This window comes from Bos grunniens, chromosome 28 (genome assembly GCF_055505025.1).
Source record: "Bos grunniens cultivar Pamir isolate PY7600 chromosome 28, Bosgru_T2T1.0, whole genome shotgun sequence".
NCBI classification, from domain to species: Eukaryota; Metazoa; Chordata; class Mammalia; order Artiodactyla; family Bovidae; genus Bos; species Bos grunniens.
This window is the reverse complement of record NC_141192.1, coordinates 20,982,017-21,009,536: the sequence shown is the minus strand read 5'-3', so window position 1 is coordinate 21,009,536 and position 27,520 is coordinate 20,982,017. Positions and strand designations below refer to the sequence as shown.

Here is a 27,520-nt window from a genome sequence, read left to right as displayed (position 1 = left end):
GATACAAAGCACTGAAGAGGCGCCACTCAAAAGCAACTCCAAATCTTCATTTATCAGGCTGGGGCTAGCGAGAATCCGGGCAGTGTTCGAACGAGAATAAAATCATCCTTTGTGATTCCTGCTGCTGCTGCTGCTAAGTCGCTTCAGTCGTGTCCGACTCTGTGCGACCCCATAGGCGGCAGCCCACCAGGCTCCCCTGTCCCTGGGATTCTCCAGGCAAGAATATTGGAGTGGTTGCCATTTCCTTCTCCAATGCATGCAAGTGAAAAGTGAAAGTGAAGTCGCTCAGTCGTGTCTGACTCCCAGAGACCCCATGGACTGCAGTCTACCAGGCTCCTCCGTCCATGGGATTCCTACCCTTCTATAGATGCCTTCTAGTGCAGGCGCCATAAGCAGTTAATTCACAGAGTCCTCCGGATGTGAGAAGTAGTTACTTTGGTACTACCACCGACGCCCTCGCCTGCCGGTATCTTCCGCTTCCGCTTTACTACAGGAAGTGACGAAAGCTGGGTGGGCTGTAGGGGCAGCGTTTTCTCTTCCTCTCCACGCGGTAGACGAGACTGGTCGGCCTACATAGCTTGTGCTGAGTGATGCCGGGGAAACTTCTTAGTGACGCGGATTTGGAGTCAGACGCAGCCGTGGCAAAAGTGGAGATGCCGCGAAAACAAAATGAGAAGGTACCACTGAGGGCCGAGGGACTTGGGACCAGGCAGGACGAGGGCCCGGGCGCTAAGAGTAGGAGCCCGGGCCGGGAAACAAGGCGCGCGGCGGGGACCCTGCCCGGCCGGAGACCCGCGTGGGTTTCGGGAATGGTCGGTGCTCTTCACGAGCGGTGTGCGCGTTGCCGAGAAGTCCGGGCAGATGGGAACTAGTGAGCCGGCCGGTGTCCCACGTGGTCTCAGAGTCTGGACGTCCGACACCTGGTCACCGTTAGGCCCCACATTTTGGCCCAGACACGGACCTCCCGGCGTGAGAGTGTGCGGAGGGAATTGTAATTCAAAAGAGGGACCAGCGTTTCCTCCTGAAGTGGCGCAGCCAGAAACCCATCTGCACACGTGGGTGGCGTCCGTCGTGACATTTTTTTACCCTACTGGTGGAAATATAGTTTTCCGGAAAGCGGCCCTTAGACGAAAAAGTAGTTCAGTTCCTCTTAATGTTTGTTGGCCAGATTTCCCGTGGAAATGTAGACGTGTTGTGCTGACTGCACACCGTATTTTTTTTTTATATAGGCTAGCAGTGTGCAGTAGTCTTAAGTTAACTCGATAGCTGTCTGCTTCCTTCCTATTACATCCTTAGAAAGCGATTTAACTTGTGACTGATTCTCTGTTCTGAGGTAAGGTCGGAGAGAACAAAGATTGTCCTTAGGAACTTGTGTTGTTCATGACTTAGAATTTCTTTCCTGCTGTTTCAGGGTCTTTTTAACGGGAGAGTTTCTCCAGCAGCAGTATTTTGGTGTTGTAGGAAACGGAGGTAGCAGAGACTTGTCCCCAAGGGGAGGAAGTAGTCCTGGTTTCCTTGCCTTGCATCGGCCAGCCTATTCAGTTGTGGGATGTTGAAGTTAGAAAGGACACGACCAGCAAACTCCACTGCATTCCAAAGCAGTCCACAGGGACTGAAAATCCGCTCTCGTTGGTGGAACAAAGGGATGGTAGAATTGAAGCCTTAAGATGGAGTGGACCAGATTGTTTTTCAGATGTCTGAAGGATAGGTCATATGAGAGAGATTACCGTTCGTCCATGATTTCAGAGCAGAGGCCAAGCCTGAAGTTTTTTGGAGGCAGATTTCAGCTCAATGAAATAGTCCCCATATTTCTTGCCTTGGCCCGAGGCCCTGCCACGGAGGTTTTAACAGACAGTAAAACACATTTTCACTAAGTTTTCAGAAATATGAAAAGTTGGAGATGGTCAGACATTTCAGCTCGGAACTGTAATCTAGTTTGGTTTTGAGGTTTCCCTTGTTCCATTTTCTTGTGACTTTGTGCCGTCTGTTTTTCCCTTTAAGTTAGGTATATCTTTTTTATGCATGAGGTGATAGATTGGGTTTTTACAACTTTTTGGTTCATAAAATGTCTGTATGTAAATTTCTTTGCATTTGTGAGAAAAGCAAGGCAGAGATTATGAACCCCCTTTTTACCTGTAGAGGGCTTCAAGCAGAGAAAGAAATCTGTTTAATATCATCTATCTGTGGACATACATACTTGTATTAACTTAATCAAGTTAAATTAAGTTAAATTGTTCTTGATCATTTCCTGTAGTTTGTGGTTTAGAACATGTTGGAGAATCCTGTGAGCCATTCCAAGTCCCTTGTAAAAATTGGACTGTACAGCTTGTACAATTGAATAGTTACCAAGAAGCATTCTCTTCCAAGCTAATGAAGTTATTGGTATATTATTCTCTCCATGTTAGCCAAGAAACAGTATTAAAAAGCATACTGTTTGATTTTTGCCTTTGTGCAAGGTAGAAGTACACATGTTGAAAAATGCCTCCAAATTATATTTTTCATAATTATGTGATCTTGAAATAATGCATAATTGATATATTATGCAACTGTATCAGTGCTTTGCTCAGCATTTGCATTGTCTTTATTTATTTTTTAGAAAGGTAAAAAAGAGAAGCCAAAATCTAGTAAGACTGAAGAGGCAGCAGAAGAAAAAGAAGAAATGATTTCTTCCAAAGCTAAAAAGGTTACAAAGAAAGTAGAGACTTCTGAGGTTGACGTGAATTCTCCTAAATCTAAAAAGGCAAAAAAGAAAGAGGAGCCATCTCAAGATGACATTATTTCTCCTAAAACCAAAAGTTTGAAAAAATCAAAGGAGCCCTGTGAAAAGACAGTTGTTTCTCCTAAAACCAAAAAAGCTATAAAAAATGAAGAGCCTTCTGAGGAAGAATTGGGTGCACCTAAGCCCAAAAAGATGAAGAAAGAAAAAGAAATAAATGGAGAAATTCAAGAGAAAAGCCCCAACCTCAAGAATGGATTCCCTGACTCTGGACCTGACTCCAACTCCAAGGAAGCTGCCAGTGAAGAAAACAGTGAGTTAGAGCAGGTAAAGTTGCATTGTAATATGTACAGTGTATCTTTTGATGTTGATTCAGGTAAATAAGTATATAATTGTTACACATATTATTTAATAATGGGAGGAAATTGGATGTGTCAGCACTTCATAGCGCCTCTCTTGAGGTGCAGGGTGAGTATTTTAAAAACTACACTGTCAGAATACTTCCTTTGCAACTAGGCAAGGTTTAAGTTTAGAGAATGTCTTCTCTTCACACTTGATCTGCTTATTTTCAAGTCAGAAATCAACAGGATGTATATAGTTATGCATATGTACTCCAGCATCCCTCTGAGGGTTTCACCTAGTAAATCATGATTAAGTGGAACTACTGAAAAGGTGCTTGCTTGATTGCACAAGTCTTTTTGTTTAGGTCATTAACTAACTTGAGTTGAATACAATGTTTAAATGTCCTTTTGGAAGCTGATCCTGTTATCTTTCAGAAGCTCAATCATCAAAGAAAAATGCTAAATCTAGTAAATTTCTCTTTGCCGTAGGGTTGTAATCAAGATTTAAAATTTTTTCCTGATTATAAAAAACATATACAGCTATTTTTTGTCAGATTATGATTTTATCCATATTGTATCTTGCCTTTTCCTAGCTTACCTATATTTTTATTTTTTAAATAATTTTATTTATTTATGACTGTACTGAGTCTTTGTTGCTCCATGGATACTCTTGGATGGCGTACCTGGGCTTCTCATTGTGGTGGCTTCTCTTGTCGGGGAGCACGGGCTTTAAGACTTGCGGGTTTCAGTAGATATGGCACTTGGGCTCAGGAGTTGCAGCTCCCAGGCTCTAGAGCACAGGTTCAATAGTTGTGGTGCACATGGGTTTAGTTGCTCCGTGGCATGTGGGATCTTTCCTGACTGGGGATTGAATTTACGTCTCCTGCATTGGCAAGTGGATTGTTTACCACTAAGCCACCAGGGAAGCCCATTGCCTGTATTTTTATATAGGCATTTTCCTTACTTTTAAATATTAAATATTTTTAGTGGTTATGTAATCCATCATGTAGATGTTTAGAAATTCACTTAATTATTCAATTGTTGGACATTCAGATTTTTCACTATCAAATAGTGCCAGTGTAATCATTTGTCATAAGTGCTTATCCCTTATTTTCTGTGGATATGTTTATGAAAGATGTTGCTATGCGAAGTGGTTAATAACCTGTTCACCAGTGTATTGTTGATTTGGAATAACTGGAAAAGTTCTTAGTTGAGGCTGAAGCTGCTTTCACTAGCCATATGTGGTATATCTGTGCTATATATATTTGCCACAAAATTTTCTTCTCTTAGGGTTTTATAGATTACTGTCATCTTTATCCTTTTCAGATCTTGATTTACTTACCAGAGTGTTTGTGTCTTTTTGGTTGATTTAGAAGAAATATTTTAGAATAATTTCTTAGAAGGCTTTCTATATTTAACCTGTAGGGATAAAGTTACTGATTTCTTTCTGTGGCCCCCTTTATTTGATAGGAAATGACTGTGGAGCAAAAAGAAGGCGCTTTCTCTAATTTTCCCATATCTGAAGAAACTATTAAACTTCTTAAAGGTAATATTCTTGGCAATATTGTATAATGTTAGAACACGTTATTTGGAAGCACTCTACGGGTTTTGTTGAGATAAACTGGGACATGTTCTTATTGGAGGATGATATATGCAGCCATATAATAAATGAAGTAGGTCTATATATTTGGTAAAGGACTAAACTAGTGATGGCCTTTACTGCCTCTTAAATGAATGGTTAAAATTTATTCAATATATTATATTCAAAAAAATAAAAAATACATTATATATATTCAGAGGTATAATGACTGATAGTACTGGTGCAATTAAATATTGATGCCATGTTGGTATTTTCTTTTTTACCCTCTTGCACTTCTTGAGGCATCTCTAGGTTAATGATACTAGCCTGACTCAGAACTCAGGTTAGTATTGTGCCTATGAACCAAGTAGAAAGTCACAGATGCTCAACTTAGGTGATTTCTGAATCAGGTGTGGTGCAGTCAAGACAGCAAAACGCCTGATTTTTGGGCTTATATTGGCCTGTAGATGAGATTTCGTGACAAGGGGCTTCATCTCTTAAGATAATAAGTATTTACTGTACTCTAGTGCTTTAAAGTTTATTGATATTTTTTGGTCAAAAGATTCTTCATTGCCAGAATATATTTGAATTTAACTTTGTAGATGTGACCAGAATGTAGAATTCTAGAATTCTGCAGGATCAGAAGCCTGGCTGTGCTTTCATCCTCCAGTATGGCCTAGGCTTTAAGAACTGCACAGTCAGGTAACATGGCTCATTTGTTCACAGCCCGTGGGGTGACCTTCCTGTTTCCTATACAAGCAAAGACTTTTCACCATGTCTATAGTGGGAAGGATTTGATTGCACAGGCGCGGACAGGAACTGGAAAGACATTCTCCTTTGCTATCCCTTTGGTTGAGAAACTTCTTGGAGAACTGCAAGACCGGAAGAGAGGGCGTGCCCCTCAGGTAAGTATCTTTAACATAGTCTTTAGTTTATTGGACATCACTTATATATCCCTTTGTTTTGTTTTGAGTTTTTAAGGCCTTTTTCTTAAGATCTTTCTTACTAGAGATCTTTATCCGAAGACATAAATCAGGATAATTCTTTTAAGACTGTTGACTGCAAACCTTATGTATTTAAATATTGTAATTTGTTCCATGGTAATGATCACCTCTATTATTAATGCTTATATATTTCTTTAAGACTTTTAGATGTCCCTGGTACTCAAGGGTTTTGTCAAGTGTCTGCATTTTTGCCTAAAATGGGGAAAGTATTTTTAATAGAGATGTCTGAATAGGAAGGCGTATTCGATGTGAAGAGGCCATGCCCTCTGATGAGGATGGTGCTTATTGAGCTCATTTCTAAAGAACTTAGCATTCAAACCTTGACCTCCTTGAAATGCCTGTGTTGTCACCTTGGCTTTGGGTTTTGTTGTTGTACCTGACTTTTTGGCCTCACCTCATTCACGGGCTTTCCAGTATCCATGCCCCCTCCTCATTAATTCATTCGTTTACTGTTATTTGTCTGCAATTTCAGCAGCTGTAACAATAAATTATTCTAGCACCTGGAATAGTGCCTGGTATATAATAGACGTTCAGTAAATACCTGTTGAATGGATGTATTAGGTTGTTCTTAAATCACATTTGTTTTCATGCTGTTACCCAATCTGAGGGTCTGTTGTGGTCCTGTGTTGTGTTTCCTGTTACGATTCAAAGCCCTTCACCATATTGGTCTGCTCTTACTCTTCTGACTTCTATTCTACTTCCATTTCACTGTAGTGTGGAGATTTCAGACTATAGATTTTGTATCCTGGCTACCTGAATTTAAATCTAGGCTCTACCTTTTGGTTTGGTAGAAATCTGTTGTGTGTTATTGTAGGTATTATTATAGATATTTTGAAAGTAATTGTTAGGATGACTTGAACCTCCTGGTGTATTGGAAATTTGTTAAACAATTATTGCATAATACTTTGGATTCCATTATTAGTTTTTCTTTTCAGGTACTGGTTCTTGCACCCACAAGGGAGTTGGCAAGTCAAGTAAGCAGAGACTTCAGTGACATCACAAAAAAGCTGGCAGTGGCTTGTTTTTATGGAGGAACTCCCTATGGAGGACAAAGTAAGTTAATCCACAAGTGAGGAAAGGAAAATGCCATCTACTTTTAAGATGACCTGATTGAATTTCTTCTGACTTTGACATCTGTCTTTTCCTACCTGATTTAGTCATTTATGGTGGTTTTCTTTTGTCTTTTTTTTTCTTCTTTTATTTTTTGGTCGTGTTGTGTGGCTTGCAGAATGTCAGTTCCCCAACCAGGGATTGACCCTGGGCCATGGCAGTGAAAGTGCTTAATCCTAACCACTAGACCACCAGGGAACTCTCTCTTTTGCCGTTATTGTTTAAAGATGGTCAGGCACACGGTCCTGCATGATGATATGTCAAATCTGTATATGGATCTTAGGACTTTTGTAATTATTTATCTATGTTTACCTAAAGACTGCCTTACTGAGCCTAAGAGGACAGAATCCAGGAACTAGAAAGTCAGAATTCAAGGTTATTCTTTTTAATCTGTCAAGGACCTTGGGTCTTTGCCTCTTTTTACTGTAGGTAGCCTTTCCTTTTTCTGGTGCCAAGGGCCATATGTATCCCCTCCTATAATATTCCATTATTTCCCAATTTAAGACCTAGAAACTTTGTTTTGTAGGTCAGATACATAATTCAGGAAGGGACTTAAGCATTTTGAAAGTCTTTGTATTGGACAGATGAATGAGTAAAGATATGGTCATACATACAATGGAATACTACTCAGCCATAAAAAGAATGAAATAATGTCAGTTGCAGCAAGATGGATCTAGAGATTATCATACTAAATAACTCAGGCAGAGAAAGACAAATATATGGTTTCACTTATATATGGAATCTAAAAAAATGAAACAAATGAACGTATTTACAAAACAGACTCTCAGAAAACACACTCATGTTTGTGAATTCCCTGGTGGTCCAATGGTTGGGACTCAGTGCTTTCACTGCCAGGGCCCCAGTTTGGTCCCTGATCAGGAAACTAAGATCCTGCAAGCCACACAGCCCAATCCACCCCTAGCCTCCATCCCCTGGAACCCAAAAAGGAAGAAAACAAACTTATGTTATCAAAAGGGAAAGGTGGCAGGGGTGGAGGGTGGGAAATAAGTTAGGAGGTTGGGATTAACATCTGCACACTTCTAGATATAAAACATAGATATAAAACATAATCAACAAGGTGCTCCAGTATAGTACAGAAACTCGATACTCTGTGATAACCTGTATACGGAAAGAATCTGAAAAAGAATAGATACATGTATATGTATAACTGAATCACATTGCTATCTATCTGATACTAAAACAACATTGTAAATCACCTGTTGTTCAGTTGCTAAGTTGTGTCTGATTCTCTCTGACCTTGTGGACTATACCCCACCAGTCTCCTCTGTCCATGGGGTTTTCCAGGGAAGAATACTGGAGCAGGTTGCCGTTTCCTTCTCCAGGTGATATTCCCAGCACAGATGGAATCCATTGGCAGGTGGATCTCTTGCATTGGCAGGTAGATCCTTTACTGCTAAGCCATCAGAGAAGCCCTTAATTTGTATATCAATAAGGAAAAGATTAAAGATGAAACAGCATTAATATTTCACATTATAAGAAAGTGGATTGTAATATATGAAATAAAATTCAGTTTCATTCACAATTAGAGATGTAAATTAAAATTATAATGAATATTTCACCTGTTTAGAGTATCAAAGGATAAAAGATAGTTTGATAATTCCTTGAATGAGAAAACAGGCATATTCTTTGACTACTAGAGAATTAAACCACCTCTTTAAATTGAAATACATAAACCCTTTTACTCAATAATTCTACTTATTAAAAAAAAAAATCTGCTTATAGGAATTTACCTTACCCATATGATACCCATGTAGCCAAAGAGCTACTTAAGGTCCCTGACAGCAACTTAAGGTCCCTCAGTTAAGATGAGTTGACTTAAGAGTTCACGACTTTACAGTGGTACAAAAGTGATACATACTCAGTAGCAACTATACTTTGAATTTCTGTTTCTTCCTGGGCTAGTGAAATGCAATATGATACTGTCTCAGGATGCTGGGCAGTGGCAGCATTCTCAAATATAAAATAAAAATTTACAAATAATATAAAAAATGACAAAAGAAGTCTTAGTATTGGCACACAAGGCTTGTGATTATCTCTTTGGCTTTGGTGGAACTAACATAGGTTTTGGCATCAGAACGGCCTGGGTTTGCCTCTAACCTCTGCTCACAGAGTACCTGAATGATTTTTCAGTTTAAGTCGCTTGATTTTTCTGCACTTTAGTTTATTCATGTAAGATTGCTAAACTCACCCTGCAGTGTTGTGAGGATGAAATTGGGTAAGTATGTCAAGTACCTAGCAGTAGATTCCTCAACTACAGTAACAACTCGATAGAAAGTTACATCCAGATAACTAATCAGAACCTGCTGTATATAGCACAGGGAGCACTTTGCTGTTCACCTGAAACTCATACAACATTGTAAATCAGCTATACAGCAATAAAAATTAATTTTCAAAAACAGGATGGAAACAGTTGTATCATTACCATCTCACCACAGTTACATTGAACCCCACTTTTCTGACCATCTCTGCACTTTGTTATAATGCTTGCCCATCTATCCTGTCATTCTCCCTATACCTGCTTGCCTATGTTGCTGTTCAGTTGCTCAGTCGTATCCGACTCTTTGCAACCCATGGACTGCAGCATGCCAGGCTTCGCTATCCTTCACCATCTCCTGGAGCTTGCTCAAACTCATGTCCATAGAGTCCGTGATGCCATCCAGCCATCTTATCCTCTGTCGTCCCCTTCTCCTGCCTTCAGTTTTTCCCAGCATCAGGGATTTTTTGAGTGAGTTGGTTCTTCGTGACAGGTGGCCAAAGTATTGGAGCTTCAGGATCGGTCCTTCCAATGAATATTCAGGATTAATTTCATATAGGATTGACTTATTTGATCTCCTTGCAGTCTAAGGAACTCTCAAGAGTCTTCTCCAAGACCACAGTTCAAAAGCATCAATTCTTTGGTGCTCAGCCTTCTTTATGGTCCAGCTCTCAACATCCATACATAACTACTGGAAAAGCCATAGCTTTGACTAGTCAGACCTTTGTCAGCAAAGTAATATCTCTGTTTTTTAATATACTGTCTAGGTTTGTCATAGCTTTTCTTCCAGGGAGCAAGCTTCTTTTAATTTCATGGCTGCAGTCACCATCTGCAGTGATTTTAGAGCCCAAAAAAAGTGTTACTGTTTCCATGGTTTCCTCATCTATTTGCCATGAAATGATGGGACTGGATGCTGTGATGTTAGTTTTTTCAGTGTTGAGTTTTAAGCCAGCTTCTTCACTTTGCTCTATCACCTTCATCAAGAGTTCTTTTTCGCTTTCTGCCGTAAGTGTGGTGTCATCTGCATATCTGAGGTTATTGATATTTCTCCTGGCGTTCTTGCCTATAGAAAGTTACTATTTTTAAGATACTTGTTTTCACTTTGTGAAATATTGACTCCCTCCACCAATAAAGGAAATAATCTCTTTCCTGGTGCTACCATCCCTCATTGGTGCATTTTTTTTTTGTTATGTAGTACACTGGACTGCCATGGGATGTGGGATCTTAAGTTCCCCCACCAAGGACTGAATCCATGCCCCCTACATTGGGAGTGTGGAGTTTTAACCACTGGACTGCAAGGGAAGTCTTTGGACTGTCATTTCTTACAAATTTCCCCAGTAGGTCAAGGAGTGCTTCGAGTGTCTCTATCTAAAGTATTTGGCATAGTACCTTGTATTAATACTTGTAGTTAATAAATACTTTAAAATAAAAAATATATCAAATTGGTTTTCCAGATTAATAAAAGGACTTAAAAATCCAGCATATCTCATCATTGATGTTCTTTACAGTTGAACGCATGAAGAATGGGATCGATATCCTGGTTGGGACACCAGGTCGTATCAAAGACCACCTGCAGAATGGCAAGCTAGATCTCACCAAACTTAAGCATGTTGTCCTGGATGAAGTTGACCAGATGTTGGATATGGGCTTTGCTGATCAAGTGGAAGAGATTTTATGTGTAGCATACAAGAAAGGTAAATTGCACATTCAAGAACTGGCATAAGGGATCGGAGGAAGGGTAGTGGTTAAGTAGTCTTCTGAAAGTTAAATGAAGCCTAAGGAAGTTGGCAGGAAATTTCCATGATTTGCACATAATTACAATAGGGAAAATAAGAGAAGCCAGCTTGGTATACTTTGTTTCTGGTTTATTCCTGATTTGTGCTATTGTGTGTATGTTAACTGTAATCATACTGCACATGTAAAACTCCATGAACTATTTGTGCCATGATAATCTGTCTATATATTGTAATTTTTACATAATATAAATCTGCTGACAGACATTTGTATGTAGACAGCTTACTTCAAACAACAATATTCAAAATTAGTTCTTAAGGATAGATTTCCACAAAGGAGATCTGATTTGAGAGGTATAAATACTTATGTTCCTCAATATACACTGTCCGGTTGCTCTCAGAAGGGTTCTGTCAGTTATGCTACCATTGGAAATATAGGAAAATGCAGTGGTCTTCTAAGAGCAAACTTAAAAAAATTGAGGTTGGGGAGTTTTAGTGTCTGACCTCAAAAAATGAATAAACTAAATTCTAACCTCCAAATGTTGAGGAAATGCTTGGGAGAATAGATGAGTACAGAATCTGTTGTGTTGATTACAGGTTATTTAGTGACTTAAATTCGTTGGTTATTGGACCTGTTTAATTGATGTTATCCACTTAGTAGGTCTCATTAGAAAGGACAGATTTCCCTCATGGTTCATAAGGGCCAATGGTTAGAAAGCAAAATAACTTTAAAGTTCTCTGGGTATTTCAAGAATCCTTTACTTAAATTATTAAGACAATATTTCTTTGCCGACTGGGAACCTTGATGTCTTTAATTTGTATGTCCTCAATGCCTGGCTTGGTGTCAGAAGTGTTTCTTGTAGAATGTTGGATGGACCCTGGAAAAATTGAGTGAAGTGGAATTCTGTTTGTGTAGGCTATTTTGAATTATTCATACTTTTTTTTCCCCCCCTCTAAGATTCAGAAGACAATCCCCAAACATTGCTTTTTTCTGCAACTTGCCCCTATTGGGTGTTTAATGTTGCTAAGAAATACATGAAATCTACATATGAACAAGTGGACCTGATTGGTAAAAAGACACAGAAAACAGCGATAACTGTAGAGGTAAATGATTCATTCAGTTGTTGGCATTAGTTACAAATAGTATATAATGTTTTTCCCTGTCTGATCGTATTTAGATTGCAAATACAAACTCCTTTTCCCGATAAGTACTAAATCTATGTGAAAAGCCAAGTAAAGTTATGTTTCTAATTGAGTGGTAAATGGTATCTGTGCTTTTTCTAAATTTCATCATCTGGTAGCCTGATTGAAGAATCTTTTGAAACTTAAATCTATATAAATTGGTAAGTGGAGTGACATGACACATCGAGTTTATACATTAGAGGGCAACAGAATCGTAGTTTTGCTGTTGAAGCTGTGTTTTTCTTAGGGTCTGGTACCTAGTGGACTTTATTGCATCCAAGCAACAGACCTGTACAGAAACTGACTACTGATTGCATGTTTAAGTGGATGAAGAACAGAACACACAGAGGCTTTCCTGCTGCCTGTTATTTGGTTTCTTGTGGGAGTTTAGGAACAGCATTTCTTTTCTTACATTTTCTGGGTTAGGTCAAAAAATGGATAAAGAAGCCGGGTACTCTTTGGTGAAAGAGGAAAGGCTCTCTGCTTTAGTTGTTTAGTTTTTTTCCCTCTAAACGGTGGTGGAAGTTTTCTCTAGTCAGGCTTAAACAATTGCTTTTAGTATCATTAGACTTGGGCAGATGATTTAGATTCTAGCGAGGCTTTACTGAATAATCTTTTTTCTCCTCTTTCCTAAGCATCTGGCTATCAAGTGCCACTGGACTCAGAGGGCAGCAGTTATCGGAGACGTGATCCGAGTGTACAGTGGTTTTCAAGGGCGCACTATCATATTTTGTGAAACAAAGAAAGAAGCCCAGGAGTTGTCACAGAATGTGGCTGTAAGACAGGTTGGTCTTACCCTCTCTTCCCATAAGGAGGCAGCATCTTTCAGTTAATAGAGTATACATCTTAGAGTTCATCTGATTTGCCCGTCTTACCTCACAGATGAAGAAAGCATGGCTCAAACCCAAGGTTACTGTGACAAATATTTGATCACTCATATTTGGGTAGTTGAATAGTAAAGGACAAGGAAGCCTGGCATGCTACAGTCCATGGGTTTGCAAAGAGTCGGACACGACTTAGTGACTGAATGACAACAAATAATTGAATACAGTTGAATACAGATTTAATGACCACCATTGAAAATTTGAGACTTGTCCATGGAAGGCATATTTTCCCCTTTGTATTTTCAGCAGAGGTGTCACCAAAATGTGAATGTCTTTATAGGCCAAATTGGTGATTTTAAAAGTACCTGCATTATATGATCTGGTATTCTTAAGTGAGCTTGTTTCTTTGGCAGGATGCCCAGTCCTTACATGGAGACATTCCACAGAAGCAAAGGGAAATCACCCTGAAAGGTTTTAGAAATGGTGATTTTGGAGTTTTGGTTGCAACCAATGTTGCTGCACGTGGGCTAGACATCCCCGAGGTTGATCTGGTTGTTCAGAGTTCTCCACCAAAGGTAAGGGATTTACAGTTAGATTCCCGCCCCCCCCCCCCCCCCCCCCCCCCCCGCCCATTAGTAATTCATCTTGGATAAACTTCATTGGCTATGATACTTCTACTGTGCAAAGCTACACTTAACTTTTATTTTGTTGTTTCTTTTGGGTGTTAAATTGAAAGTCGTATTGCTTCTTTTCAGATGATTAGTGATAGCTTTCTTCGGGGTGTTAGGTTGCTAAGGGTGATTTTAAAATGAACCTGTCATATGTCCCCACGTCTCTCAGAACTGACAGTGTGGTGAGTGGGCAGAGGTTGGAAAGATAGTTTCTGGTTAGAGCATTGTCCTGAAAGGTTGCTGGATGGGGGTAGTGCAATTTTGAACTGGACTTTGAAGTTGGTAAGGCATAGATGGGGTGGTGGTAGGGTAGATAAACTTGAGAGCTAGAGAAGAGAGAAGCGAGAAAGGCCTGTGGTTAACAACTTCTGGTTAAAACTGCTTGGGTGATGGGAACTTCCCAAAGAGGTCCTTGATGAACAGTTTATATGGTGTGGACACTTACATAAAAGTTAGTCTGAAGGAGCTTGTTCTCATCACTTCAGGCACGAAGACCCCATTACCCCCAAATTTGGCAAATCCCTCAGCATTAATATTCACAGTGATGGAAAAATACATTACTACAAAGTCACCATTTCTTACACAGGATGTCCCATAAGTGTGTAACAGAGACATTATTTAAATAAGCCGGTATACCTGCGCTATCTAGTATGAGCACCACAGGCACGTACGTGGCTGTTCAGTACTTGAAATGCAACTAATCTTAGTTGACTTGTATGTGCTGTAAGTATGAAATACACATTGGATTTTTAAAATATTTAAACTTTCTATTATGCACAGTAGTTTTGAAAGACTTGCGGGAAAAGAATGTATAATATCTCATTGATAACATGTCTTGTAGAAATAGCATACTGAAATGGTAAACTTTTGGATATAGTGGGTTAAATAAAACAATGCTTTTTTTAAAAAGCAATACTTTTTGCAGATTTACCCACAGCATAGGGACGGACCACTGTTCTAGAGGTTTCAAAGTTTTTTCAGTTCTTAAAGTTGGAATGCTTAGGTGCCTCCTCCCTCACACCATCCCCTCTCGGGCCAAGTCTGTCACCACCACACTCGGCTCTGCATAGGCTCTCAGGACTATCTTTCTTCATCGTTTGGTATCATTGACGTATTTTACTTCCATAGGATGTTGAATCCTACATTCATCGTTCCGGGCGAACAGGTAGAGCTGGGAGAACTGGGGTTTGCATCTGCTTTTACCAGCACAAAGAAGAATATCAGTTAGCCCAAGTGGAACAAAAAGCGGTAAAACTTTTTTCTTAGCCTTCATTCAGCTTATGTTGAATTCCAAAGTCAGTCTTTGTCTCTTTATTCGGTTTTTGTTAACTTTATTTAAGTTTTATTTTTAAGCATGTGGCCATGATTGAAAGCTTGTCGTTAAATACGTGTTTTATATATTGTCATATCATTTAAAGCCTGTTTTGAATAACTTTGCATTTGAAAGCAGTGGTTTTGTCTTAATATTTATGATGAGAAGGGGTCTTTTTTTTATTGAGATGTTTGAAAGACAGTTTTCTGACAGTGATGCACAATGAACACAACAGAAGTATTTTAAGTGTAGGTTTAGGGGGTTACTTGAAGTTTGGAGAATTGCTTGAAAACCATGAAAGATGAGACTGTCAAAAAGAGAAATTCTTTAATGGGAAAGAACACACTTTTCCTTGCAGAAGAATTTTATACTTTCTCCTATGATAGGTGGAGCTTTAATCACCTTCAGTGGATTTCTCTTAGTTACCATCTTGTAAAGAGCAGAGTGGGATGGGGGTGAGGACTTTCTCCCCTGGGGAGGAGCACCACCTGGCCAGGTGATCGTGGTCAACATCAGTGATGGGCATGTGCCCTTGATATGATGTACTGAGATAGGCATTTACCTCTGGTCATCTTCCCCTAAACCCATAACCCTAGTCTACCCCCTGTGTGAAAAACTGATATTCTCAAATTGAGGGACATTCTACAAAATACTGGCTAGCACACCTTAAAACTGTCAAGGTCATGAAAAACAGGAAAGACAAATTGTCACAGATCAGAGAAGACTAAGAAGACATTGTTAACTAAATGTACTGTGGTGTCCTTGGTCATATATCAACAGAAGAAAGGATATTAGAAAAACTAGTGAAATTTGAATGAAATCTGGGGTTCAGTTAATAGTGATGTAGCAGTGTTGGTTTCTTTGGTACATTTCTGACAAATGTACCAAAGTAATAGGTGCAGGTAGACAGGAACTCTGTGTACTATCTTTGCAACTTTTCTGTAAATCTAAAAACCTTTCTAAGATAAAAGTTTTGTTTTAAATAATTATCAAATCTTTGCAACTTTTCTGTAAATCTAAAAACCTTTCTAAGATAAAAGTTTTGTTTTAAATAATTATCAAATATGTTTGGTAATTATTAGAAAATTGGGGGACTACTGGTTTCAATAGAAATAATTGATGGCCATGTTGTACATTAAATTATGGTTCGTTTCCTTGTAGGGAATTAAATTTAAACGAATAGGTGTTCCTTCTCCAACAGAGATAATAAAAGCGTCTAGCAAAGATGCCATCAGGTATGTTCTCTACCACTGCTGTGGTTTGTTTTATGCTTGCTCTATTTATTACATGTTTTTGTGCATTAATGAAATTTAGATTAAAATGTATTCTATTTAGTGTTTTAAACAATTTATAACCTGCTTGTTAAAAAAAATAGACTGTGCTGAAGTAAAATTGTATAAAATAAAAATTCTCATTTTTGCACATTGTGCCCAATCCTGTTCACCAGAGGAAACCATTATTAATAGTTTGGTTGTGTTGGCATTTTAAATAACTGTGTCTTAGATATGGTGTAGGTAAAAGTTATGGAAAATATCTCGATGGTAAGGATTAGATTAACAGTATCATTGGAGGTGCTACTTGCATAAGGGCAAGAACATTCTTCATTATGTGCAGTTGTCCTACAAACTAAAGAATACTTAATTTTTTTTGGTTGAAATTAAAAGACGCTTACTCCTTGGAAGGAAATTTATGACCAACCTAGATAGCATATTCAAAAGCAGAGACATTACTTTGCCAACAAAGGTTCGTCTAGTCAAGGCTATGGTTTTTCCTGTGGTCATGTATGGATGTGAGAGTTGGACTGTGAAGAAGGCTGAGCACCGAAGAATTGATGCTTTTGAACTGTGGTGTTGGAGAAGACTGTTGAGAGTCCCTTGGACTGCAAGGAGATCCAACCAGTCCATTCTGAAGGAGATCAGCCCTGGGATTTCTTTGGAAGGAATGATGCTAAAGCTGGAAACTCCAGTACTTTGGCTACCTCATGCGAAGAGTTGACTCATTGGAAAAGAGTCTGATGCTGGGAGGGATTGGGGGCAGGAGGAGAAGGGGATGCCAGAGGATGAGATGGCTGGATGGCATCACTGACTCGATGGACATGAGTCTGAGTGAACTCCGGGAGTTGGTGATGGACAGGAAGGCCTTGACATGCTGATTCACGGGGTCACAAAGAGTCGGACACGACTGAGCGACTGATCTGATCTGATAGTTGATTTACTGTATTGTATTAGTTTTAGACTCCTAATTTATCCCTTTTATCCCTCCACTCTATTCCCCTTTAGTAACCGTAAGTTTATGAGTCTGTTTCCTTTTTGTAGATAGTTTCATTTGCATTATTTTTTTAGATTCCACATATGAGTCATATCATATATTTGTCTTTCTCTGATTTCATTTATTATGATAATCTCTAGGTCATCCATGTTGTTGGAAATAGCAATACTTAATTCTTTTTTATGGCTGAATAGTATTCCCTTGTATATATGTACCGCATCTTTATCCATTCATTGGTTGATGGACATTTAGGTTGCTTCCATATCTTAGCAATTGTGACTAGTGCTGCTCTGAAATTTTTTCAAATTAGCGGTCTCATTTTCTTTGGACATATACTCAAGAGTGTAATTGTAAGATCACATGGTAATTTATTTTTAGCCTTTTGAGGAACCTCCATACTGTTGCCTATAGTGGCTGTACCAATTTACATTCCCAAGAGCTCCCTTTTTTCTACATCCTCTCCAACATTTATTTGTGATCTTTTTGATAATAACCATTCTGACAGCTGTGGGGTGATGATCATTGTAGTTTTTCTTTCCATTTTTCTGATAATTAGTAATGTTGAGTGTTTTTTCATGTGCTGGTTGGCCATGCATATGTCTTTGGAGAAGTGTCTGTTTGGGTCTTTTGCCCATTTTTTTGATTGGCAAGGATACTTAGCTGTTTAGCATCCCTGGCTGTGCAGTATATTCCTGAGGTTGAGTGAGGTGGCACCAGAAAGCTCCCAGTCATTTTTCAGATGTTTCCAAGTGGTGAGCTACATCCCCTGCTTAAGAACCAGAGTCTGAGCAGCATTTTTACAGTGTTTTTCATAGTTACTATTATGTATGTGTGAGAAACTTAATTTAAAAAAGAGTTCATGATCAGAAGAAATGTTAAATATTAGCATACTAGTAGCTCAGGAAAGTTTTGCAAATGAAAAGAATTTAACTCAGCATTTTTCAAATTTAGCATGCTTTTCTTTATCCTGCAGACAGGGTTTCCTGTGATGCCAGTTAAGAAAATTTGGGATTAGATGGCCAGAAAGTTGAAAAGAGACCTAGATGCTAGTGGTACATGAGAAGGCCTCTAGAGCAGCAGCCTTGCCAAAAGAAGCTGCTTCATGCAGCCTTGTTCCTCCTTGTCTTGGGTGATCTCTTTCAATTTTGAGATGTGACATTTATTTCTTATCACAAAGATAATAGTCATTTCCTAACAAATGTATAGTCTCGTAAGGGTCTGATATAACCTGATTTGAGAGTTCTTTTATTTCAGAATGAGAATAGCTGTAGTATTTTCTTATTCTAAAAGTAACACATACTTAATTGTAAAAGTTTGTTATTTATTGATACATTTTTAATGGCAGTATGGCATGCCATTGTATCTGTTTTATGGTTTACTTAACCAGTCCATATTGGTGCACATTTTAAAATTATTTATACTCTTTCTGTAACAGTGTAATGAACATCTTAATACTTATTATTTTCTTGGATAAATTTTTCTTGGTTAGATGGTAAATTAGAATTAGACACAATCAAAGGAGTGGATTTATTGCTACAGAAGTGTGATAATTTTATATACTACATCAAAATGATGTTACACATGTGCAAGATTTGGTTTGAAAGATTGATTTATCTCAAGATTGTGCTGTCTTGAAAATGAAATCTGTCCACTTTGACTATCCTTTTTCCTAACAAATCTACTTTCCATCAAACCACAGGCTCTTGGACTCTGTGCCTCCCACTGCGATCGGTCACTTCAAGCAATCAGCCGAGAAGCTGATTGAGGAGAAGGGAGCTGTGGAAGCCCTGGCAGCAGCCCTGGCCCACATTTCTGGTGCCACGTCGGTAGACCAGCGCTCCTTGATCAACTCAGAAGCGGTAGGGGTCCCTGTCAAATTTCTGACACTTTAGTGTCCCATTGAAACTTCCAATTGTTTTAACTTTTGTGTGAAGGTTGATACATATTAACAAATCCATAGAGACAGAAAATTAGTTGTTGCAGTGTCTTACTGGAGGAGGGCAATGGCAGTGATTGCTGAAGGGAATGTGGGTTTTGGTGGGGTAAAGGGATACGGACATATTCTGGAATTTTAAATACTGGTGATGATTGTAGATCTTGTGAAAATACTAAACCCCCTTAAATTGTATACTTTAAAATGCCAGATTTTATGGTATGTGCATTGTATGTCAATTTTTCTTAATCCTAAAAAAAAAAAACCCAGTCATATAAACAATGTAAGTGCATGTGATTCCTTTAGCCAGGATTCCTAGAAACTTAAAAAGGTAATACTTTTCTTTTTTTTTTAAGTTGAAATTTTTGAGATAATTGTAGGTTCTAGTGAAATTGTAAGCGTTAATATAGAAAGATTCCTTGTACACTTGGCCAGTTTCCCGCAGTGGTAACATTTTACAAAAGTTTAATATCATGACCTGGATACCAGCACTAGCACAATGCACCAGTCTTATTCAGAGCTTCTCAGTTTTACTCGTACTAAAATGGCAGGGTGGGAGGGATATGTTTTTAGAAAGAACTTTCTCATAAATATCTTAGAAACATGAGGACAAGTGTTCATATCACGTATGTTTGTTTTTGAGACTTTAACTTTGTTCCTCTTCCATAGGGCTTTGTGACCATGATCTTGCGGTGCTCAATTGAAATGCCAAACATTAGTTATGCTTGGAAAGAACTTAAAGAGCAGCTGGGTGAGGATATTGATTCCAAAGTGAAGGGAATGGTCTTTCTCAAAGGAAAGCAGGTAAGGCTGAGGCCTCTGTTGTAAGCTCCCCTTGGTTCAGTAGCTTCATGCTGGTGGTGAAACACTGTGTGGTGGCTTTTCCCTGCTCTGCCGGGATGCTGCATATTTTCATTCTGTAGATAGTCTTCTCTGGGCAGTGTCTTTCGTGACCCTCAGTTGCCACTTAGTCATTGACGACTGCCCCATGTGTATCTAGCCTGAACTATCTGCATAAAGTGCCAGACTTGAAGACCCATCTACTTCCCTGACATCCCCACCCAGATGGGGTTTATTAAGTAACTTAATGCAGAAATATTCAAAATTGAATTAAAAATCTAAAATCTTGCCTTTTGAACCTAGTGTTCATTCTTCTGACTCCTGCCCTCAGTTAATGGCGTAGACTATTACAGCAATTCTCAAGTATTTTGCTCTAGTGACCTTTTTACATTCTTAATAAATTGTTAGGGACACCAAAATGCTTTTGTTTATGTGGGTTATACCTATTGATATTTATGTATTAGAAATTAAGACTGAAATTCTAATAAAGCATTAAGAATATGTTCTGTTAGTCGTCAGACAATGGTATCAACTATAATGTAGTGTCTTGAAAACCTTCTACCCTTAAGAGGATGAAGAGGACAGAGAACATTGTAGTATTATAAAAATGTGTACTTGGTAGAATGCCTCAAAGATCTCAGGGTTCCAGTGGTACATGGACTATACTTGGAGAACTGCTGACCTTGGAAAACAAATCAGGTTTTTATCTTCAACTCATTGCTTCTCTGACCATGTTGTTCATCTCCTTAAGCACCTCCACATTATCTGGGATAGAGTCCCAACTTTCACAAGGGGATTCTTCATTAGCTGGCTCCTGTCCTCATTAGCAGCTTCCTTTCTATCTCCTCCACCAGCGCCCTCCAGTCCAACAGTGCCAAGTGCATCTTGCTTTCTTTCATCCTAGTGTATGCACAGTCCACTGTTTACAGAGTGTTCCTACCTCCATGGTATTTTTTATGGAGGTTTTTTATTTTTATTTTTTATTTTTAAGGCTAAGCTGGCTCTTGACCTTGGACCACTGCCTGGCCCTCACATGTCGGGTTTTGACATGAATGTCCCCTGCTTGTGGGTTTGGATTTGGGGCACTTAACCCGCCCCCCCACGGCCCACCCCCCCCCCCGAGAGTGGAGGGCCAAGGGATCTCACCAGAACTGTCTACCCAGCAGCTCTGTTTCTTTCTTCCTTCCTTGGCCTCTGTCCTTTGCTGACTTCCTCTTCTTTAGCCCATGGGCCTTGGTTACCTGGGAACTCACCCTGGGGTGGGCCAGGGAAGAGTGGCCTTGGCAGCCTGGGCCTAGGTGGGTAGACTACAGAAGGGACTGGTAGGAGTCTGCACTGCTCTGACTTCCCTCCTTTTGGTTAATAAACACAAATGCTTGTTTTGCAAAAAAAAAAAAAGCCTTAAGTCTTTTTGACTTAGCCTTAAGTCTTTTTGAAACTTCCCCTGGCCAAATGGCAGAGTTGGGGGTACCTCTATGTGTACTTTAGCATTCTTTGGGTTTATTCATGTAACTTTTTCCTTGCTGTGCTTGCATACTGATTGAGAGTCTCAAGAGCACTATGGCCGACTCAAGGGCCAAAACTGTTTTCTAGATGTCTCTATACTGCAGTGAGTGCCTGGTATTGAATGGTTAGTTAATATGTGAATGAAGATTCCCACAGATGGCAAAATCCAACAGTACCTGATGCTATCTGTGGTTATAATTGGGTAAATTGTTAGTGAAATGGATGTTCCTTAAAATTTTGCAGTTAAAGACAGCCAGGGGAGAGGAGTGTCTGTGTCACTTATGAGGGGAATTTGATTATTTTGTGGACACTGAGAAACAGGAGGACTTTTTTCTTCTGTTTTTTTTTTTTTCTTCCTTTTTCTTTGACTGCATCCAGTGGCTTATGGGATCTTAGTTCCTTGGCCAGGGATTGAGGACTTCCTAATTGGAAATGATGGCACTGCTTGTTAACGAAGAAACTGTCCTGTATAGTATTTAATTTTTAAATACTTTTCATTGGAGCTTGAATTACAGATACTAGAAAACGAACAATATAATTTTTTTCCTGCTTTTAGTTAGGTCATCCTGATTACAGGAAGTCAGTGTATTTTAATGGTTTTAAACCATAGGTTTTATTTTAGAGCTATGCTTACCAGGTTTTTAAAATTGCTCTTACCTGCTGTGGGACCTTAGACAAGTTAGCCTCATCAAGCCTTTGTTTTCTCAGCTATAAAATGTAGCTGATTGCTCTGTGAGGATTAGCACAGTGTAATAACCAAGAATGACCTCTAGTCAATTCTAGGCAGTCTTGAGTCCTTTCATAAATACCTCTGGCTTTTTGCTGTTGTTCTTTGGGGATGTATTGTGTTGGGCTTGGCCTAAAGTTTATCTAAAATGGGTTTTTTTTTAAATCTTTTTGTTTTTCTTTTACATATTACCTAGTCTTTTGGAGTATCGATTAATGTGCATTTTATAATTCTTGTCAAAATCTGGATTAACTTGCATTTGTTTTGATTTCTAGGGTGTTTGCTTTGATATCCCTACTGCATCAGTAACAGAAGTACAGGTATTCTTTTCTCTTAGATTTTGAAGTTAATGTGTATCTAAACTATAAAATGTTTGTTATTTAAAGCACAGAATAATAGGGAAACAACAGGTCTAGTCTCTAAAAGACCATTAAGAAGTAAATTTTACTGCTTTTTCTGCTGTTCTGTTTATATTGATATTTTTCTTTATTCAGCCTTCCTGTTTTCCTATTTTTGTTTACAACATTGTGAACAATAGCCAGCTTTTTTCTCCATGGATTTTACAGGGGGTTTATATAGACATTTTAAATTGCTATATCGTTATTTAGTACTGTCAAAAATATGTTTATACATGCTATATTTATATGTTTTACTACCTAACAGCTGTGGATACCCTGTAGTTACTAGATTGGATAAATGATGAGGGTACTCATAGTGATACTTTATTTTTGACCAGTGACCTTTTAAGCACTTAGGTTATCAATCTGGTTTTTCTTTAGAAAAAGGGTAAAAATATTGTCTTTCTCATGCCTTTTAAAACCAAATTCAGTAGAAATCACAGCAGGTAAAAATAGTACCTTCTCTCAACAGGAAAAGTGGCATGATTCACGGCGCTGGCAGCTTTCTGTGGCCACAGAGCAACCAGAGCTAGAAGGTCCACGGGAAGGATATCGCAACTTCCGAGGACAGCGGGAAGGCAACCGAGGCTTCAGGGGACAGCGCGAGGGTAACCGAGGTGCCAGGGGACAGCGGGAAAGAAGTAGAAGCTTCAGAGGACAGCGATCAGGAGGTGGCAACAAAAGTAACAGATTTCAAAACAAAGGCCAGAAGCGGAGTTTTAATAAAGCATTTGGACAGTAACCTGAAGTAGAGGATTTATTTGGCAAAAACAGAACTATGTTCAGCAATGTGGAACTGAACATTATTTTTCATACAAAGTTAAAAGCACGTTGTATTTCCTTCCTGACCACTTGCCCAGTCCCCATCTCTTTGAGAGAGAAAAGCTTCATCTAAATTATTTCATCTGATTGATGACTGTCATTTATAACTTTATTGCTACTTCCGTCTTGGGTATTCCTTTTGAAAAGGTGTATGGATTCATTACGTATTCTAATGTATTGTTTATAGAGTATAAGATAAAGTGAAGCAAGTATCTGCTGATATTTTTTAAGTTGACCTGTCTTTATACTTAGAAATGTCTCTTAATAGTAGGCGTCCCTGGTGGCTCAGATGGTGAAAACTCTCCTGCAATGCAGGATCCCTGGGTCGGGAAGATCCCCTGGAGAAGGAAATGGCAACCCACTCCAGTAATCTTGCCTGGAGAATTCCATGAACAGAGGAGCCTGGCAGGCTACAGTCCATGGGGTTGCAGAGTCAGGCATGACTGAGCAACTATCACTCACACTCATTCTTAATAGTGCCCTTCCTAAATACCATGGGGAATACAACAGTTTCTAGAGAAGCACTTTGAGCACTCAAAGCTTTGTTTTCTAACTGGTATTCCTCAGCCACTTGCCCACCAATTACTCCTGTGGTTCTAGCATATATCTTCTGAGAATTAATAGTGAGCAGTGTTTCAAAGCAAGGTTTCACACTTAACCGTGATTAATACAGTTTATGCCTGCATATGCTCTAGATTTGGAGGATGGTGATACATTTGATAGGAGATAGTATTTAGATTAGCCATTGTTATGTGCATTTTGATACATTTTTAGCTTCTCAATAAAAGGTGATTTCATGCTTCAGTGAATTCTTCACAGATTTAAAAAATAATGTGTATGTGTAAATACACATATTTTACTAGAAAGCAAGTATCTTTAAGGAATTCCACGTGTATAACATGGCCCTGTAACTTTCTTCGTAAGTAAGGAGGGTAGATAAGGTGCTTGATGATAATGTACTCCACTTCCTATTGGAAAATTAACATTATTTACCAAGAAGGAACTAGGGGAATAGGGGGCAGAGATTTGGATTGCTGAAGAGTCAAAAATCCACTGAAAATATTTTCTACATGCAAAAAGGAAACATGTATATTGAGAGCAAAGAGAAGAACAAGTGAAGGTGCATGATAAAGCTTTTTTTTAATGATGAAAACATAATGGTTCATTAGTGTGTCCAGAGCTTAATTTCTAACAGGCAAGCTGGGGATTTTAGGTACAATGATCCAGTTTAGTTTCTCAAAGCCTAGCTGCTATAGCCACAGTATAGGATCTCTTCCTATTAGATTGCTACTGCATTGAAAGGTTGCAGCTTCCTAGAGTTCTTTTTAAGAACAAACTATGGTTATTTTTAAGTTGTTGCTTTGAGGGAACCGAAGAACCTAAAATAGCCCCTGGCCAGTATTGCTCTGAGGTCTCAAGTGTTATTTCTCTGGGAAACTTTGTACATGGTACAGGAGTTTAAGAGTAGCATTGTCTTGCCTTAATTTCTGTACTGGGAATTTCAGAAAATAAATTGTTAAGAGGAATTCAAACACATGGCCTATCTTACTTTGATTTAATTATTTTGAACAATTGAAATCTTGCTAGACACTGGTTTCTCTGACTGGGTCTTGATAGCCAACTGCTTCTTACGCAAGTCACCTTTTCAGTAAGGGGCTCTCAGATACCAGCATTGAGATAGCATTCTTTTTCTGTTAAGATTTCAGTTCTGTTTTTGAATCCTGACTGGATGTCTCTCTGCTCTCACATTCTCTTGGCTTTTCTTCTTTGGTCCACTTGTCAGTTTTATCACTTGACCTCCTCATGGTTTCCCATTCAAACCAGAGGAAGTTAGGTAGTTGATGACCAACAACTCCTGCCTTGTGGATCACGTTTTATTAAATTCTGCTTTTGCTGAAATACTGAGCATACTTAAATAACAACCCAAACATTTAAGTTTGGATAGGAATGGGTTGGTTTCTCAAGTAGGACAGTGTACTTGTACTTTAGGAGGAAATACTCAAGAGAGTAAGGGAGAAGATGAATGGGAATTTCACTTTACACGGCTTAGGACAACATGACTCTCAATAAATGAAGCTAAAATTTCTCCTGGATCCCAGAATTCAAACCATATTTATAAATGTATAATTCAACTACTGTACGGTTTAAATGGGCTTGTTGAGCTAGCCTGGGAAATAATACCATTTTTACCATTTTCTACAGAGAAAGTATTTTCCAACTTATGTATCAGACAACTCAATGAACTTTTAAAAACCAGTTTTTATGTTGGAACTATCTGTGCAGCATTTCTTTACAGTTATACATAAAGTGTTTTTACTGTAAAACTGAGTTAATGTATACAAATAGACCCTTATGCCATAATAAAATTACTAGTACTTACTAATTATGTTTTTGGTGACTTTTTTCCCTAAAATTGAAGCTTGGAATTTTTATTTTAAAAATAATAACTGATGGGTATAAATATCCAAACAGAAAAGCAAGTAAGTCACCATATATCCAACATATTTGTGAACATCTCTTCCAGGAATTCATTTACAAAATTGGAATCATTCCTTCAGTTTTGTGAATTGCTTTTCCCTCTATGGCATGTGCATCTTTTTCTGTGTCTTTTGTTTTTTTAGTTCTCCAACTAGGGATGTAACCCACACCCCCTGCAGTGGAAGTGTGGAGTCTTAACCACTGGACCACCAGGTAAGTCCCTGTGCCATTTTTGATAACTATGCCGTCTTACAGTATAAATATGCCACTATAAGATGGTCCTGTTTGTTCTTCTGTAAACAGCCCTAAAATGAATGTTCTTGTTCAAATCTTTGTGTACTTACCTGATTTCTCACCTCTAGGATAAATCCTATAAAAGAATTGCAGGGTTAAAGTGAATGAATTTAAGTTTTGGTGCAAGTTGCTCTCCAAAGCAGTTCCAGTTTATGGTCCTACCCTCCACTCTAGGAGAGAAACCTGTTTCCCCACAGCAGTAACACCAGGTGTTGGCTGTTGGTCACTTTGCTAGGTGCATTACATGGATTTATTTACGTCTTATAATTGAATGAGGATTAACATCTTAAGTTTATTGGTCACTTGCATTTCTTGAAAAGACTTTATTTGTTGCAAAAATAGAACAAAGTTTGTGTATACTCTCCACTGGATATGAGTGGAGTTTAATAAATGTTTTCCATTATCATAGCACAATGAATGAAACCAATCTATTAACATGAAGCATACCATCCCATAGATGCTTCCTTGAACCTTTTTTTTTCTTCTCAGTATACCCTGGAAATCACATTAGTTCACAGAAATTGTTTGTTCTTACAACTGCATCATACCCCATTGTGAGGGTACACCATAGTTTATTCAACCCTTTTCTTATTATGAATGGGCACATAGGTTGTTTCCAGTATTTTTCAATTACAAACAGTGCTGCAGGGAGAAACCTCCTTATGTGTGTATTTATGTACTTTCAGAGGGGTATCTTCAGAGTAGATTCTTAGGAGTGAGATAGCTGAGTCAGAAGGCAAGTGCATATGTAGTTTTTGTTCTTTATTATCATGTATTGGCAAGGGGAATGCTAGAAGGCAGTTTTTTTCTTGGAATTTATTTTTTGAAGAAGCCAGGCCATTTGTTCTGTAGATTTTACCACATTCTGAATTCTGCTGAGGCATCTCCCATCTGTCACTTAAGCTCCTTTTCCTCCTGTATCAATCTAATACATTGATAATTAGATTGCAAAGTGTACCCATGTCCAGTTGTCCCTCTTTTGATGTTAAGAGCAAGAAGTGATCGTTGCCTAAATCTCAGGTCACTGTGTTCTGGTGACCTGTACTCTATGCCACTCACTGGACAACTTCCACAGGGACTGCTCCCCTGGCAGCCAGAACTCCCCCCATCTCGTTTCCTAGTCCCATGTCTTTGTGTTTCTCAGGTATGTCTATCTAAGGATTTATCAAAATCCTTTTGTTTTCATCTGTGCATGCTTCTTGCAAGGTCCTTAGAGGTTCGCACCAAGTGTCATGGTGGTTTGATGAGCTCCTATTGCAAGATAGTATTGCATAATCAAAAGTATGGACTCTTGAGCAAAACTGCCTTACTGTATGTGACCTTTGGTAAATTTTTAATCTCTCTAGACTTCAATTTCTAATCTGCAGAATGGGAATAACAATATCTCACAGAGTTGTTCTAAGGATTAGGTGATTTTAATACATAGAATGTTATCTGGCTCATAGTAATGAGATACCAAATTAACCATGTGCGAATCACTTTCCTAGAGACAAATGTATACTGAGCA

General features: G+C 38.7%; 1 protein-coding gene across 1 annotated transcript; it reads left to right on the top strand.

Moving 5' to 3' along the window:
• Window positions 1-495: 495 nt before the first annotated feature.
• On the top strand, window positions 496-25,624 carry DDX21 (DExD-box helicase 21). Its single transcript, XM_086382672.1, has 15 exons — window positions 496-677; window positions 2,597-3,043; window positions 4,528-4,603; window positions 5,363-5,541; window positions 6,576-6,693; window positions 10,534-10,719; window positions 11,717-11,862; window positions 12,576-12,725; window positions 13,178-13,339; window positions 14,564-14,683; window positions 15,909-15,982; window positions 18,715-18,874; window positions 19,618-19,752; window positions 22,297-22,341; window positions 22,892-25,624. Exons 1-15 carry the CDS (start codon window positions 591-593, stop codon window positions 23,159-23,161), a joined length of 2,355 nt encoding a protein of 784 aa, XP_086238798.1. The 5' UTR covers window positions 496-590; the 3' UTR covers window positions 23,162-25,624.
• Window positions 25,625-27,520: the final 1,896 nt, after the last annotated feature.

What these genes read in the sequence shown, in the direction of transcription:
- DDX21 (XM_086382672.1), top strand. Translation starts at nt 591, where the DNA reads ATGCCGGGGAAACTTCTTAGTGACGCGGATTTGGAGTCAGACGCAGCC. An exon ending in CGCGAAAACAAAATGAGAAG is followed by an intron (nt 678 to 2,596) that starts GTACCACTGAGG and finishes TTTATTTTTTAG; the next exon opens with AAAGGTAAAAAAGAGAAGCC. An exon ending in AGAGAGGGCGTGCCCCTCAG is followed by an intron (nt 5,542 to 6,575) that starts GTAAGTATCTTT and finishes TTTTCTTTTCAG; the next exon opens with GTACTGGTTCTTGCACCCAC.